Source organism: Miniopterus schreibersii (assembly GCF_964146895.1).
Source record: "Miniopterus schreibersii genome assembly, chromosome: 9".
Classification (NCBI taxonomy): Eukaryota; Metazoa; Chordata; class Mammalia; order Chiroptera; family Miniopteridae; genus Miniopterus; species Miniopterus schreibersii.
This window is the reverse complement of record NC_138118.1, coordinates 46367226-46382414: the sequence shown is the minus strand read 5'-3', so window position 1 is coordinate 46382414 and position 15189 is coordinate 46367226. Positions and strand designations below refer to the sequence as shown.

At 34.7% G+C, this 15189-nt stretch overlaps 1 protein-coding gene across 4 annotated transcripts in view; it reads left to right on the top strand.

Moving 5' to 3' along the window:
• The window catches only part of FAM185A (family with sequence similarity 185 member A), a 55402-nt gene that overhangs the window by 3200 nt on the left and 37013 nt on the right, over window positions 1–15189 (top strand). For all 4 annotated transcript variants that reach the window (XM_081147174.1, XM_081147176.1, XM_081147175.1 and 1 more), the window contains 2 exons: window positions 7483–7575; window positions 12210–12348. In XM_081147174.1, the coding sequence (XP_081003300.1) occupies window positions 7483–7575; window positions 12210–12348 (232 nt within the window). The remainder of the gene's footprint in view (window positions 1–7482; window positions 7576–12209; window positions 12349–15189) is intronic.

Sequence of the window (15189 nt, the reverse complement as noted above, 5' to 3'; positions counted from 1 at the left end):
TTTTTCTAATTTTATTTCAGCACTATTTGAAATAAAAAACAACCTTAAACTATGAACTGTAGTATCAGACTAAAGCTATTATTCTGAATATAATTTATTATGAATATTGAGTATCATTTATTCATCACTCAGAAATTACTTGCAAAAATTTTGCCTTGAAATCAGTTCTGTACTGGAAATACAGAGGTTGTAGCAACTTTGAAGATTTTTTTTCCTCATATTCCTTTTAGATTTCATTTAATGTACCAGTTAGCTCATTACTTAAGGATTAAATAGGTATTTGTGCTAAGCAGCAAATGATTCATCTTGTTTTGTACTTGTTTTTAATACTTCATTTTCTTAAAATTAGATTGGTCTCAGTTCTAAATTATTTCAAATACATCTCTTATAGGTTCTGGCTTATCCTTACTACTGGTACTGTGCTTCTTATACTTGTATATTCAAAATATTCACAATACTTTTGTGAACTTTGATGGTAGATAACTTTGTTGAAGAGAAGTCAGTCATCTTTGCTTCATAATTGCAAAACACTTTCATTTTCAGATTTATAAACTAATTAGAATGATTGACTTAATGCATTAAAATTTTTTTATATTTATTTTGTTCTAATCACCTTTATTTGCACACCTGCCTTTAGTATCTGTCCACATGTGAACCATTTTAAGTAAATTTAATTGCACAAATATAAAAGAGTAAAGAATATTGTAACACGTCCTTGTAGCAAAATGAAATGATTCAGGTTCTTATTATAAAAGACTGCACAATGAAGACTTCATGTTGAATGACTAACTGGAATGGAATATTCCATTTCTTTTTCTCTTTAGGAAGATATTGTTGTCATCAATGCTTGAGTTTCAGAAAATTCATATAAAATATTGTCCTCTGAAGACTCAGAGTCTTAGATTTTCAGTTTCACAATCAAATTCAGAAGCTGCCCTGCCTGGGTGGCTCAGTTGGTTGGAGCGTTGTTCTGTACACCAGAAGGTTGAGGGTTCGATCCCTGGTCCGGGCGTGTATAGAAGGCAACCAATCAATGTTTTTATCTCACATTCTTCTCCTACTCCCTTCCTCTCTCTCTGGGATCAATGAAAACATGTCCTTGGGTGAGGGTTAAAAAAAATAAAAAATCAGAAGCTAGTATGCTGCTGTCATTCATCTTTTGATTCATCTGATAATTCTAAAAGATCTTTTTGTTAACTTTCTTCTTTCTGCCATTGTGTGCATAAAATGAAAAATGATTTCTCAACTTTGGTGCTGTTGACATTTTGGGCCAGATAATTCATTGTTATCAGGAGCTGACGTAAGCACTGTAGGATGTTTAGCAGCATCCTTGCCCTTTATCTACTATATGTCTGTAGCACACTCCTTAGTTATGACTGAAAAATATTTTCACTCATTGCCAATGTCTCTGGGGGACAAAATCACCTTTAGCTGAGAACTAGCATTCTAGGCAAGTCCATCATCCTATTGCCTTATTATTTTTCCTTTTTTTTTTTTTAGCTTATTTGGGAATAATTGACTAATGATGAAATAATTTCCGGGACAATGAAATAGCAGTGTTATAAGACATATGAAAAATAAGAACAGGAAGATCCTGTAATGTATTTTTAGATTTACAAAAGAGCCCAATTGACTGGTATATTAATTTTAGGATAGAATGAGTTTTATTCTATTTTTTAAGAAATAAGAAAATTTTCTATTTGTTCTTTGGAAGACCTCTAAGAAAGAATAAAATCATGAAATATCAGTCTTTACATATAGAACAGCTCAGAAAATAAATTCCAGAACTGTAATTGGGTCCAGTGCATCCTAATGGTGTACACCAAAAGTTAAAGGAATTGTTCTTGAGATCGTAGGATTTAACTGACTTAAATTCACAAATGGGAACATTTGGTAAAATATCTGTTTTAAGTTTTAAATATGGTACAATATCATTATCTTGAATTAATGATAACCTATTATGGAACCTCTGTTCCATTCATTTTAAGGTCCTGAAATATATTTGATCTATGTAATAAAATGTTTATAGCAATGATAATAGCTAGTGTTTACCAGTCCTTTCTATGTACCAGGAAACTTAAACAAATCGTTATTTAATCCTTGAATTACCTTCTTTTTATCAAGGTAGAAATTAGGAGGCACCAAGAGATTGAGAAACTCATTTAGGTTCACATAGCTAATAAATTGAACTGAGATTTGAATTGGGTCTTTCTGATTACCAAGCTCATGATCTATCCACTTTTCTTTATTGTCCAAGCAAAATGTATGGCAATACTACATTTAGTCAACATTTTTTTTTTTTATGTATCTTTATTGATTTCAGAGAGAGGAAGGGGGAGAGAGAGATGGAGAAACATCAGTGATGAGAGAGTTGTCATTGATTCGCTGCCTCCTGCATGCCCCCGACTGGGGATCAAGCCCTCAACTCAGGCATGTGCCCTGACCAGGAATTGAACCCTGATCTCCTGGATCCTAGGTCAATGCTCAACCACTGAGCCACACCCAGCCAGGCTATTCAACATTCTTAGAAAATAACTAAGTAAATATTTTAGGCAATAGACCCTGAACTCATTGATTGCCACATATAGGCATTGCTTAAATGCAGTATAATAGTTTATATTATTAAGTAGTTAGTGATGTAAACATTTATTTTAACTATTTTGTTTTTAATATTTTAAAAAATTTTATCTGGCCCGGCTGGCGTGGCTCAGCAGTTGAGCGTCGACCTAGGATCCAGGCGATTGGGGTTCAATTCCTGGTCAGGGCACATGCCCAGGTTGTGGGCTTGATCAATGACTCTCTCATCATTGATGTTTCTATCTCTCTCTCCCTCTCCTTTCCTCTCTCTGAAATCAATAAAGATATATTTAAAAGATAAATAAAAATAAAAATTTTTATCTGCTTCACATTTTTTAAGTGTTTTAATTTATCTTTATTGTTGAAAGTATTACAGATGACCCCTTTTCTACAGATGATCCCCTCCATCCTGCACCCTGCCTCCAGGCCTTCACCATACTATTGTCTGTGTCCATAGGTTATGCATATATGCCTCTAAATTCTTAGGTTAATCATTCCCCACCCACGCCTGTCTTCCCTCTGAGCTTTGTCAGTCTTTCCTGTGCTTCTATGTCTCTGGATCTGTTTTGTTCATTGGTTTGTTTTGTTCATTAGATTCCACATATGAGTAAGATCATGTGATACTTGTCTTTCTCTGACTGGCTTATTTTGCTTAACATAATACTCTCCACATCCCACCCTGCTGTCTCAAAGGGTAAGGGATCTTTTTTTTACAGCTGGATAGTATTCCATGGTGTAAATGTCCAAGAAGATTCTTGATATGATTTGAATCTTCTTGAACTTGTAGAGACTTGTTTTGTGTCCTAACATGTGGTCTATCCTTGAGAATGTTCCGTGTGCACTTGAGGAGAATGCCTATTCTGAAGCTTTGGGGGGAAAAGTTCTGTAAATGTCAGTTAGATCCATCTGATCTAGTGTGTCATTTAGAGTCACTGTTTCCTTGTTGATTTTTTGTTTGGAACATGTATTCAGTGAAGTCAGGGGGTGTTAAAGCCCCCTAGTATGACTGTATTGCTGTCAATCTCTCCCTTAAAGTCCTCCAGAAGTCTTTTCCCCCCTTTTTTTCCTCTCAACCTTTTTTTTCCCCAACCTGTGTGAGTCTTTTGTTCTGAGGTGGGTCTCTAGTAGACAGCATATATTTGGGTCTTGTTTTCTTATCCACTCAGCTACCCTATGCCGTTTTATTGGAGCATTTATTCCATTTATATTTAAGGTTATTATTGACAGGTACTTATGTCTATTGCCATTTTATTTCTTTATGCCTATGTTTCTTGTTCTCTCAATTTCAGCTTCTTATTATAGCAGTCTCTTTAACATTTCTTGCAATGCTGGTTTTATGGTGATAAACTCCTTTAGTGGTTTTTTTTGTTTTTCGTTTTTGCCTGGGAAGCTCTTTCTTTCACCGTGTATTTTGAATGATAGCTTTGCTGGATATAGTAGTCTTGGTTTCAGATCCTTCTTTTGCATTACCTTGAATACTTCGTGCCATTCCCTTCTGGCCTGTAGAGTTTCTGATGAGAAATCAGCTGACAGCCTTATGGGAGCTCTTTTGTAGGTAACAGATTGCTTTTCTCTTGCTGCCTTTAAGATTCTCTCTTTGTCTTGAATTTTTGGCATTTTAATTATAATGTGTCTGGGCATGGGCCTCTCTGGGTTCTTACTTGGGACTGTCTGTGCCTCCTGAATTTGACCAGGTTAGGGAAATGACCAGGTTAGGAAAATGCTCTGCCATTCTTTCTTTAAACAGGTTCTCTAACCCTTGCTTACTTTCTAGATCTTCTGGCATCCCTATGATGGGAATATTGTTACATTTCTTGTTGTCCCACAGCTCTCTGAAACTGTCCTCCTAATTTTTAATTGTATTTTTTTCTTTTTGGATCTCTGGTTGAGGGACTTTTTCTACCCTATCTTCTAATTTGCTGATTCAATCCTCAGCTTCCCCTAATCTGCTGTTTATTCCTTCCAATGTATGTTTTATTTCTACTGTATCATTCTTAATTTCCTTCATAGTTTCCTTATCTTTTTTCATGCTCTTGAGCATGCTTACAATCAGTGTTCTGAACTCTATAGCTGATAGATTGCTTATCTCCATTTCATTTAGCTCTTCTTCTAGAGAATTCTTTTGTTCTTTCATTTGGGGCTTGTTTTTTGTCTCCACATTTTGGCTCCCTGTTTGGGTTTGTTTCTATGTATTAGGTAGATCTGCTAGGACTCCCAGTCTTTTGGATGGTCTCTGGTATAGGCCAATGTCAGATGCTATTTGAGTACCCTGTTTGAAGTTTTGTGTACTACACAACTTGTGGTTCCCTCTGCTGGGGCTGGGTGCATTTGGAAAGGACCAAGATGTGCACCAAGGTCTACTTTCCCAAGCCCTGGGTCCAGAAGCAAATCAGGCAAAGACAAAGAACCAAGAGGTTCACCTCTGCCTGCAGGTTGATTGATCTGAGTCTCTTAATGAGCCTCAAGCTGTAGACCACAGGAAGGTATAAACTCCACAGGGTGGGGCAAGAGGTTTTCCAACAGGGTGGGGCAGTTGCTTCCTCCCCAGACAAAAGCTGCTTGGATGGTAAATGTCTGCCTGAGAAAGATGTCCTCTGCAGTATGGGGGAATGACTCAGCACAGGAATCCAGATGGCTGCCCTCTGAGCTCTATCCCTAGAGCCAACATCCTTAGAGTCTCCTCATACTGCTCTAGTCCACTCTGCCCTCCCTCTGCTGGAGCCCAAGGTGAGTGGTTGCATGAAAAACGGTGCCTTGACCCTTTAGAGCGTACCTGCATTTCCAGCCGTCTCTCCCTGGCAGACAGAAACCCTGTTGTTTTTCACAGCCATATGCATGTGGGCACCTTTCTCAGTTCTGGTGCTCTGGGCTTGGAAACCCAGCTTGGGGTTTAGGCCCCAAAATTCTCAGTGGGAACCCTCCACATCAGAAATATCCCTCTGGACCTTTAGCTGCTGCCTGTGGGAGCCCAGCCAGCTGTCTTGGCACACTACACTTCACTTCCTACCAGTCTCTATGTGGTCTCCACTTTAGGTCCTTGGTTACGAGGGTGCTCTCCAGCTAGTCTTCAGTTGTAGTTGATTATTCAGGGTGGTTTTTCTATAATTTAGTTGTAATTCCAGTTTGGTCCAGGGAGAGTGTCAGTGTAGCTTCCACTCAGTCTGCCTCCATCTTGGAATCCTCTTCACATTTTTTTGGAATTAGATGAGCTTTAAATGATAATAGCTCAACATTTTTGAGCCTTGACCTCTTTGACTATCTGATGATTGTCTCAGAAAAAAAAAAAAGCACATGTATATGAAATTTTGTTTACAATTTTATAATTTTCAGACTCTAGAAATTCAATATAGGCTTGGTTAAGAACCCTTGATTTAAAATAGCAGTTGTTTTGGAGATACTCTTTTCTAATGGTCATCAATTACTTGTCTGCTTGATAAAGACTATATTGTATACCATTTCACTTCAGACTAATGTTACTATAGACATGAAGTAGTCTATTATGCTGTAATACAGATAAACTTTTAAGAATGATTCATTTTACCCTTTCAGTAAAATTTCCCCCCTGAATAAAGCAATTGTAAGGTAAATGGTTGTTTCGAATTTTTACTCCCTGTGTTTTAAACACTTCTCTGCTCTTGCTGGTCATGTTATTGGTGATTTTGCTTTACCTATTTTTCTTTTCTCTGCTATTTACCTATTCTTTTTATAATTGCGGCAGAACTGAAGATGTATGTAAATGGTTAAGTTAAAGCAAGGTACTCTAAAAAATAGATAAAACATCTAATGGCTCATATATAACTATAGTTTATTTCTCACTTGTGTCTAAATATGTGGGTGGCTCTTTTCTATTCAGTGATTCTAGGTTCTTTCCATCTTCTGGCTCTGCCATCTCTTACAGCCTTATTGTAACCTTCACTCATCTGGCGGAAGGGGCAGAGCACAGAGAAGGCACACCAACTCTTCTAAAAGCACAACCCTGGAAATTGCACATAGCATTTCCACTTACATTCTCTTGGCAAGAACTTAGCAGCACCTAAGAGATGGTCTCTTCATGGGCCTAGCTATACTCCTAACTCCTATTACTTTGCAGGGAAGAAAGGATTTTTATAGACCAATAATAGTTTCTGTCACAGTTGTCAAATGTGGAATCAAGTTACACACACTCTTTTTTTGGGTCTGGCAGAGGAGGTAATTTGCGACTGCTGTTTTATTTGTGCTTAGAGGAATTTTCACTTAATTCCAGTTTCTGGGGTATTATGCTACAAAGTTTAGTGGGCTGTTATCCTCAGTGTAAATATATCCTTCAGATGAACCCAGCCGTAACAGTGTGGGTTTTGAAATTATACAGAGCTTGATTCTGTCTTATTTTTTTTCTAACTATGTCACCTGATAAAGTTATTTAACCTTTCTGATTCTTGGATTTCTCCTGTAAGATGGGGAAAATATTATACCCATTTCTCTGAGTTGTTGTGAGGATTAAATGATAGTTAATGTAAAGTAGTGAAAGAAATGCCAGATAAGTGATAAATATTGTTATTAATGAATATTAATAACAATGAACAGTAACTGTGATTATTGTTGTCATCCTCCTTATCATTTACGTTTAGTTAGCCAGTCAGTGATTTTTGATTCCTAAGTTCTTTTTCAGTGAAGCTACTGGAACACCCAAGTAGCTCTTTTTTCCCCTCTGAATCCACATGACTTATTTAATCTCCTTAACAGCAGTTGACATTCTTTTCTAATTGATGTTATTATTCCAAACAGTGCATTTCTATTTAATTCCTGGTTCCTCTTTTCTGCTTTGTTATTATTTTAAAAGAAATGTCTGAAATGTTATACATCTTATTAGTATAGGTCAAATTTATTCTCTTTTTCTCTATATGTATTTTTGTATTTGTGTTTCAGAGTCAAAAACTACGTGTTCAAACAAAAGGAGGCAACGTGATCTGTCTGGGAACAGTTTATGGAAACATAGATATTCATGCATCAGATAAAAGTGTAAGATTAAAACTCTTTTTTCTTTTAGTAATTTCAGTTTTACATCAAGTTGGCTCATACAGTGGGTAGGTTCTATAAAATTTGTGGTCTAACATTCCCTTTTACTGTATTTTAGTTCATTAGTAAATTCAAATTTCAAATTGAGGTGATTAAATATTATACAATTTAAATTTTAGTTTGTGATTTAATATTTTTGACAGTTATTTAGTTTCTTATTTAGAATCAAATAGCATCTTTAAATACTCAATATTTAATTCTAATTCTGAAGAGATTTTTATGATCATGGATTAAAATTGATCATTAAGTAGTACCTCCATAATTGGGATTAAATTTTTCTTCTGTGTTAGGTTTGAGTATTTTTCCAAGACCTGTTTACTTTGCCTTTAGGCAATAGGAGGATGAGTTTCAAAACTCAACTTTCTTCAGTATTTTCCACAAGATGGCACCACTAGATAGCATAGCATTACTATTCTCCAAAATATTTTATTAGCCATGGGGATTTTGCATGTTATGAGATACTTTGTATTTTTTTAATCAACTTTTGTTCCTTTCTATAATTTAGCACAATATTAAGAGTAAAGGTATAATTTTGAAGTAGACATTATTTCAATTTTTTAAAACATATTGATAATGTTTTAAATCTTTGAAAAATATCTGTCACCTTTTATTTGCACTTACACAGTTTGCAAGGATCTTTTGTTACAAATTTGTTAAATTTCATACTGAATTTTATTCTCAGATAATTGGTAGGGAAGAGTTGTGAGTGTATCTGATAGGTAGATTACTGTTGGCATACTATAAACAAGGTAGATTATAACACTAATTGTTTCTACTATTGTCACTTTTATTTTCTGTCATCAATCTGTGGGAGACTGTTTAAACCCACACATTTAAATTTAACCTTTAAATTGAACTGGGAAAGTATTGAAAGATACCTCCTTGCCTTATGTGGCAACTCTTTTGAGATGGCATTGAGTTTCACCTCTCAGATTGCTGTGGTCTTGGAGATACAAAAGGGAAATTGGACAACTATTTTTAGCTCCTTCAAACTCTGTGCGTTAAATGATAGCTTATGTTATCTGAAATGATCTAAGTTACCAGAATATTACATATTGACATTCAAATATAAGTATCAGAGAAGAATTTAAATCATCTCTTAATTATTTGCTATTTTGAATATTTTTGCCACTGTTTCTACTCATTATTTCTTTCTTTCAACTTTCGTGGTTTATCACATATTCATTTATTCCTATTTTCTATTATACTGTTTTGTTTTCTTGCTTGAGTTTTGTGTTGTACTAAAGAATCAGTCTAGATATTTCTTTCTATTTATATTATAGTTTAATTTTTAAAGCATATTTCTAAGATTAAGGGGTTTTTACATTAAGTAAATGCTTATGAAATATGTTAATGTTTAATATACTACTTTTACAGACTTGTGCTTTGCATATTTGAGAGGCAGCATTGTGAATTGGTTAAGAGCACATAATTAAGCACCAGACTATCTGGGTTTCAATCCTGGCTCAGCTACTCACTAAGCTCTTTAACTTCTGACAAATTACTTAATCTCTTTGTGTCAGCATTTTCTGAAAAATAGAATAATAGTAATGTACTTCACTCAGAGGATTGTTATGAGGATTAAATGAGTTAATATAGACAACGTACTTAAAACAATGTCTGGGTCATAGCTAACTCTAATATAGTGTTTAATACAATGATGATGATAAAGGTAGATGAAGTATAACAAAGATAACTTGATCAGTCCTGATTTGACCAGTTAACTTTACTGAGACTTCGTTTCATTATTCATAAAATAAGGATGGTATAATTTGTTTTTCCTAGTCAACAAGATTATGAGAATCAAGTGAGTTCTATAAACACTTAACAGCATTCTTTACTTGTTATTTTATATGGAGTTGCTATTTTTAAATTATATCATTAATTCCAGTATCCTAAGTTTGGTACAGAGAAGATAGAAATTCATTTGACTATTGGGTGAATTAATGACATAGTTATCAATTGACTTTCTTAGGTTGGACTACAAAGCCACAGTGCTTCCTTAAAACGTGATTTTCATTATATGTAATGTTGATTTATAATAACTAAACTTATGAAAAGTTTTTCCTCTCATATAGAAAAGAAAATTATTAATTTATAGCAATACCTCTTTCAGGAATTGATTTTGATTTTTTAATCTATTTTTTCTTTCTTTCAATAGCTATTTCTGTTAATAAGCAAGTTATATAGTTTAATCCAAAGAGTCTATTTATGATTATTTGTTTTATTATAATTAGTAACTATAAATCAGAGCCTCAGTGTTTTGATATAAACTGTGGTGTCTTAAGTTTAATTGTTCTAGTTATTATTTGATATAGTGTATTATATTAATGAATTTTGAATTTGTTTGAAATTAATTTTAAAGAACGATCGGTTAAAATAACTATATTATTGTGGTGGGAGAATTGTTGTACTTTCACTTGCATTCATTTGCTTTGGTGGGGCAGTGGAGGATTTTTTTCTTGCTTCCTACAGATTAAAATATTTCATGTTTAATGAATAAAGTAAATCCTTGACATTTTCCAGATATTCATAAAGAGTCTCTTAAAGGCTTTATTTGGTTGTGGGGAGAATCTAATCAAAAGTGCCCCTTTGCCAGTTGAATTAAGTTTCAACTATTCTCTCAATATTTATCTATCTTTTGGTGATCCCTAAAACAGCTTCTGTATTTGTAAAAAGCTAGAGTATTCCTACTTGTTAACTAGTTTATAGAAACTTGGAGAATTTAAAACCATGTATAAGGCAACTTTTCATGAAGAAACTTTGTAGGTAAAAGGTAAATTTTTCAGGAATTTTATACCTTTACTATAACACTGAAGACTGCAAAACATTTGTATTCTCACAAATTTGAATATATCTATTTTCCTTTGACAGAATTATTAAAACTAAATTTAAAGTAAAATTCCTGTGAATCTATAATTACCTTAAAACAGGCTATAGTAGGTAAGAAGCTGTTGGTTGTATATATATATTTAATCAAAGCCCATTAAAAAAGAACGTTATAGATTTCAAATCCAAGGCCAAGTATTCTAATCTGCTTCCCATAAGAATCTCAAGGTACTTTTCTTTCTTTTTTCATAGTTATATTTCTCTTCTCATATTTTAGTATTCTTGAAACTGAATTTGTATTAAAAATATTTTGACCTTTTAACAGTTTTTGAAAGACATACTAGGAGCAGGTTACACTGATGCCCATGTGTTGAAAAACAGTGATGTTCTTTCTTTAAACACCTCAGTGTAATACTTGAATTTGACTCTGGGCAAAACTGGCAAGCCTTCCTGGTGACTTCAGTTTCTATATCAACAATTTTATGTTGCCCAGCAGGCTGTGGCTCAGAGGTTGAGCATCAACCTAGGACCCAGGAGATGGCGTTTCGATTCCTGGTCAGGGCACATTCCCAGGATTCGGGTTCCATCCCCAGTTGGGGGCGTGCAGGAGGCAGCCGATCAATGACTACTCTCCCATCATTGATGTTTCTAGCTCTCTCTCTCCCTCTTCCTTCTTTCTGGAATCAATAAGGATATATTTAAAAATAAACAAACAAAAAAACAATTTTATATTAACATTCACTTTATGCTTTAAAAATATTTGTTTAAAATACTACAAAGATGATTTGCAATCCTAAACTAGATATCTTCATTTAAATTGTGCTCAGTATTTGAGACATAAATACTATATTTTGTTAGGGAAGCTTAGGGATAAATACAAAAGTCCTTCCATTTTGTTCAGTGGAAAGCTACTGCCTTAATAGATGTAAAGTGGAAAATTTCTAAAAATAATAGTGCATTCATTGCATTAACAGATGAAAGGAGAAAAATCATGATAATCTAATAAAATCAGATAAAGTATGTGCTAAAATTCAAAACCCATTATGATTTAAACAATAACAAAACAAACTTGAAATATAAGAGGACTTCCTTAATCTGATAAAAGAGATCAAAAAGGGATCTAACAGCAAACACCTATTCAGGGATGCAGTGTTGTCAGCTTTCCCTCAGAACAGGAAAAAGGTGAGAATTCTTGTGGTCCCGTGGCTTCTATTCACCATTGAATTGGAGGCCTCAGCCAGATCGTATGAGAGGAAGCAGCAGGAAAATCAATAATGTAAAGCGTGGAAGGGAAGAAATTCAACTATCACTTGCAGATAATATAATTGTGCATGTAGAAAGCATTTTTTAATTCAGGTAAATTATTAGAATTAGTGAGTTTAGTGAAGTTGTTGTATTTAAGGTCAAATAAAAAGGCCAATTAAGATAAAATGAAGTTAAAAATATCTTTTATAATAGCACTTAGAAATATCAAATAGGATAAGTTTAACAAAAGATGAAAATATAAAACATTATTAAAAGAAATTAAAGAAGATCTAAATAAACGAATATAATGGGTCTATTTCACATTCCACAGAGAGTACACTGTTCCTCTCAATTTTGTAATTGACCTATTTAGGGAATCAAAGTCAATAAAGTGATTGGATACTAACTTTTTATGTTGTTACCTACTACTTCTGTAAGTACCATTTTGGCTTTTTACCAGTCCTTGTTTTATAATGAACTGACTTGAGTCTTTCTCTTACTAGACTGTGACCGTAGATAAACTGCAGGGAAGTTCTGTTACTATAGCTACTGAAGATGGTTTGCTGAAAGCCAAGTATCTTTACACAGAATCTTCATTTCTATCTTCTGCTGCTGGGGATATTACACTAGGAAGTGTTCATGGTAAGATGACAGACGCCTAATACATTTCAGACTTTCCACATAATGTAGATTTTAAGAGATGACTCTGTTTCTCTGTATTTAAAGGATCTGCCATTAGGAAGCTGTCCTTCTAAATAATTAATTACAGAGTAACCGTCTTTTAAAAAACACATAAAATAAAGCAACTTATAAGCTGTTTAATTTTGGCAAGAAATTAAGTATTATGCTGTTATACATAAAGGTAATAATAATAATGCTGATTTTTAATGCATTTCCTTAAATAAGAAAATATATGCAGGAGATATTTAGAGGAAAGCACAAAGAAATAAAAGAAATAAAAGCAGTGTTAAAAATAAATATGGGTTTTGAGTGGTTGCTTTTATGTTATAAGAAAGCTAAGGATTAAATAAATTAATGAAGTATTTGTGTGGAATCTAATTATAGTAACTTAGTGATACTAATTCTGACTGAAATATTTTATGTGTGTTGTGACTTTCAAAACATGTCTCTGCAGACAAGTAATATTATTTAGTTGATTCACTTTATTGAAAGAAAAGAAGAGAGCATAATAGTGAAGAAGTATGGCAAAGGGCATGCTGGTATGTAGTGTCACTCAGCATGCCTCTTAAGTTTTCACATAGCAGATGATTCAAATTTAGGTATGTTTTCTGAAATATACATAGATAGAATTAAGTGTCACTTATCCTGGAAAGATCAACATTATATGCACATCTGCTAAATGCCTTTTGGACCATTTTCCAGGGAATATAGTCTGAAGCTTTTTCCATGTGGAGACCACTCATTTAACTTCTATAGAAAAGCTGAATACTGGGATCTATACACTTTGGCAAAACCTTCAGATTTTAGTAGTGAGCATGAATTATTAGGTGATATTAGAAAGCATGGCTAGTGCTAGCCAACCTGTGTAGCAAATTAGCAAATAGTCTTATAGTTTCAAAAATCTTGCCTTAGCCAATGTGGCTCTGTTGGTTGAGTGTTGTCCCTTGCATCAAAAGGTTGCTGGTTTGAGTCCCAGTCAGGGCACATGCCCAGGTTGCAGGTTGTGTTCTGTTCAGGAAGCAACCAATCACTGTTTCTCTTTCTCTCTCTTTCTCCCTTCCTCTCTCTGTAAAATCAATAAAACATATGTATTTTTTTAAATCGTAGGAATTGAGTACTTGTAGTCTTGAAATAATCCTTGAACCTCAATTTAATAGTTAAACTTCATCAACCATTATTGCAATGTTAAGGTATTATTTAAGCCCCAAATAGCTTGAGTCCAATGGAGCTGTGTCCAGATAAAGCAAATAGTTTTGTGGCTTATTCATTTATTTTTCACTCAGCTGTGCATTGAATAGTTCTTATAATTTGTAACTGTTCATATTTTAATAGTGACTTTTTTGTAAGCATTGCATTTCTGTCAATTGCAATTAAAAGTACTATACTTAAGCCCTGGCTGGGTGGCTCAGTTGGTTGGAGCATTGTCCCATGTACTAAAAAAGTTGCAGGCTTGATTCCCGGACAGGGCACACACCTAGGTTGTGAGTTAGATTCCCAGCCGGGGCGTGTATGGGAGGGAACCATCAAAGTTTCTCACATCAATGTTTCTCTCTCTCTCTCTCTCTCTCAAGCTCTCTCTTGTCTCCCCCTTCCTTCCTCTCTCCCTTTCTCTCTCCCTTTCTTCCTCTCTCTCTAAAATCAATAAACATATCCTTAGCCCAGCTGGGTGTGGCTCAGCGGTTGAGCATAGACCTAGGATCTAGGAGATCACGGTTCAATTCCTGGTCAGGGCACATGCCCGGGTTGTGGGCTCGATCCCCAGTCCGGGGCTTGCAGGAGGCAGCCTATCAATGACAACTCTCCCATCATTGATGTTTCTATCTCTTTCTCTCCCTCTCCCTTCCTCTCTCTGAAATCAATAAAGATATATTTAAAAAAAAACCTTAAAAAAACAAACAAGAAACATAACCTCAGGTAAAGATTAAAAATAAAAGTACCGTAGTACTTAATGCATTGAGTAGCTTTTAGTGGTGAAGCAATTCCTTATCAACTCAGATTTAATTAATGCCCATAAGAACAGCTCTGTTCTCTGCAGTGCTTTATACCATGTTTACACTAAATTCATTGTTTAATTTTTTATTTTATTTTATTTTTTTGCTTTTAAGTTAGACAAGAATTGCATTTGGTAGTTTATCATTAATAGCTTACATGATAGTAAAACAGATGCACTTTTTTGAGGCAATCCTCAAAATACTCTAGGTCTCTTGATTACTTAAAGTAGCTGAAATGGAAACAAATTATAGGGATAAAAGAGTTTATCATTCCTTAGCCTTTGTAAACCCTTTTATATTTACTGACTTTTAATATGAAGTCAAATACCTTTCCTTGGGTAGTTTAAATCTGGATCAGACCTAAATCCTCTTTTGTCTCAGGTTGGGTTTCTTGAAAGCAGACTCTCAGATGGAAATTAGAGTGTAGCAAATTTACTAGGGAGGCCTTTTGGGACCAATGCCATACAAAGGAAGGAAGCCCAATTTCTGTGGAAGTTGGACTGTGATGCAACAAACCCAAGAGTGAGCTCTGAAGCTGGGGTGATCCTCATAGTTGTCTCACTTTGGGGTAAGGGGAGCTGGGTCTTTATATTCCCAATTATTATGTTAGCAGATGGCGACTGGGCCCGGAGCAGGTCTACCTCGGGCTGGCCTGTAGTATATGGGTTCTTGACATCCTGCAGGAAAGATTTCACAGTATGAGTCCAGGTGATTTTGAGAGTACATTTATTAAAATGGGGGGCAGTGAAACAAAGGAAGGACTTAGGGTAGAAGAAGCAACAGGAGAGAGCCTATGTGGTGCTCTGCTTTA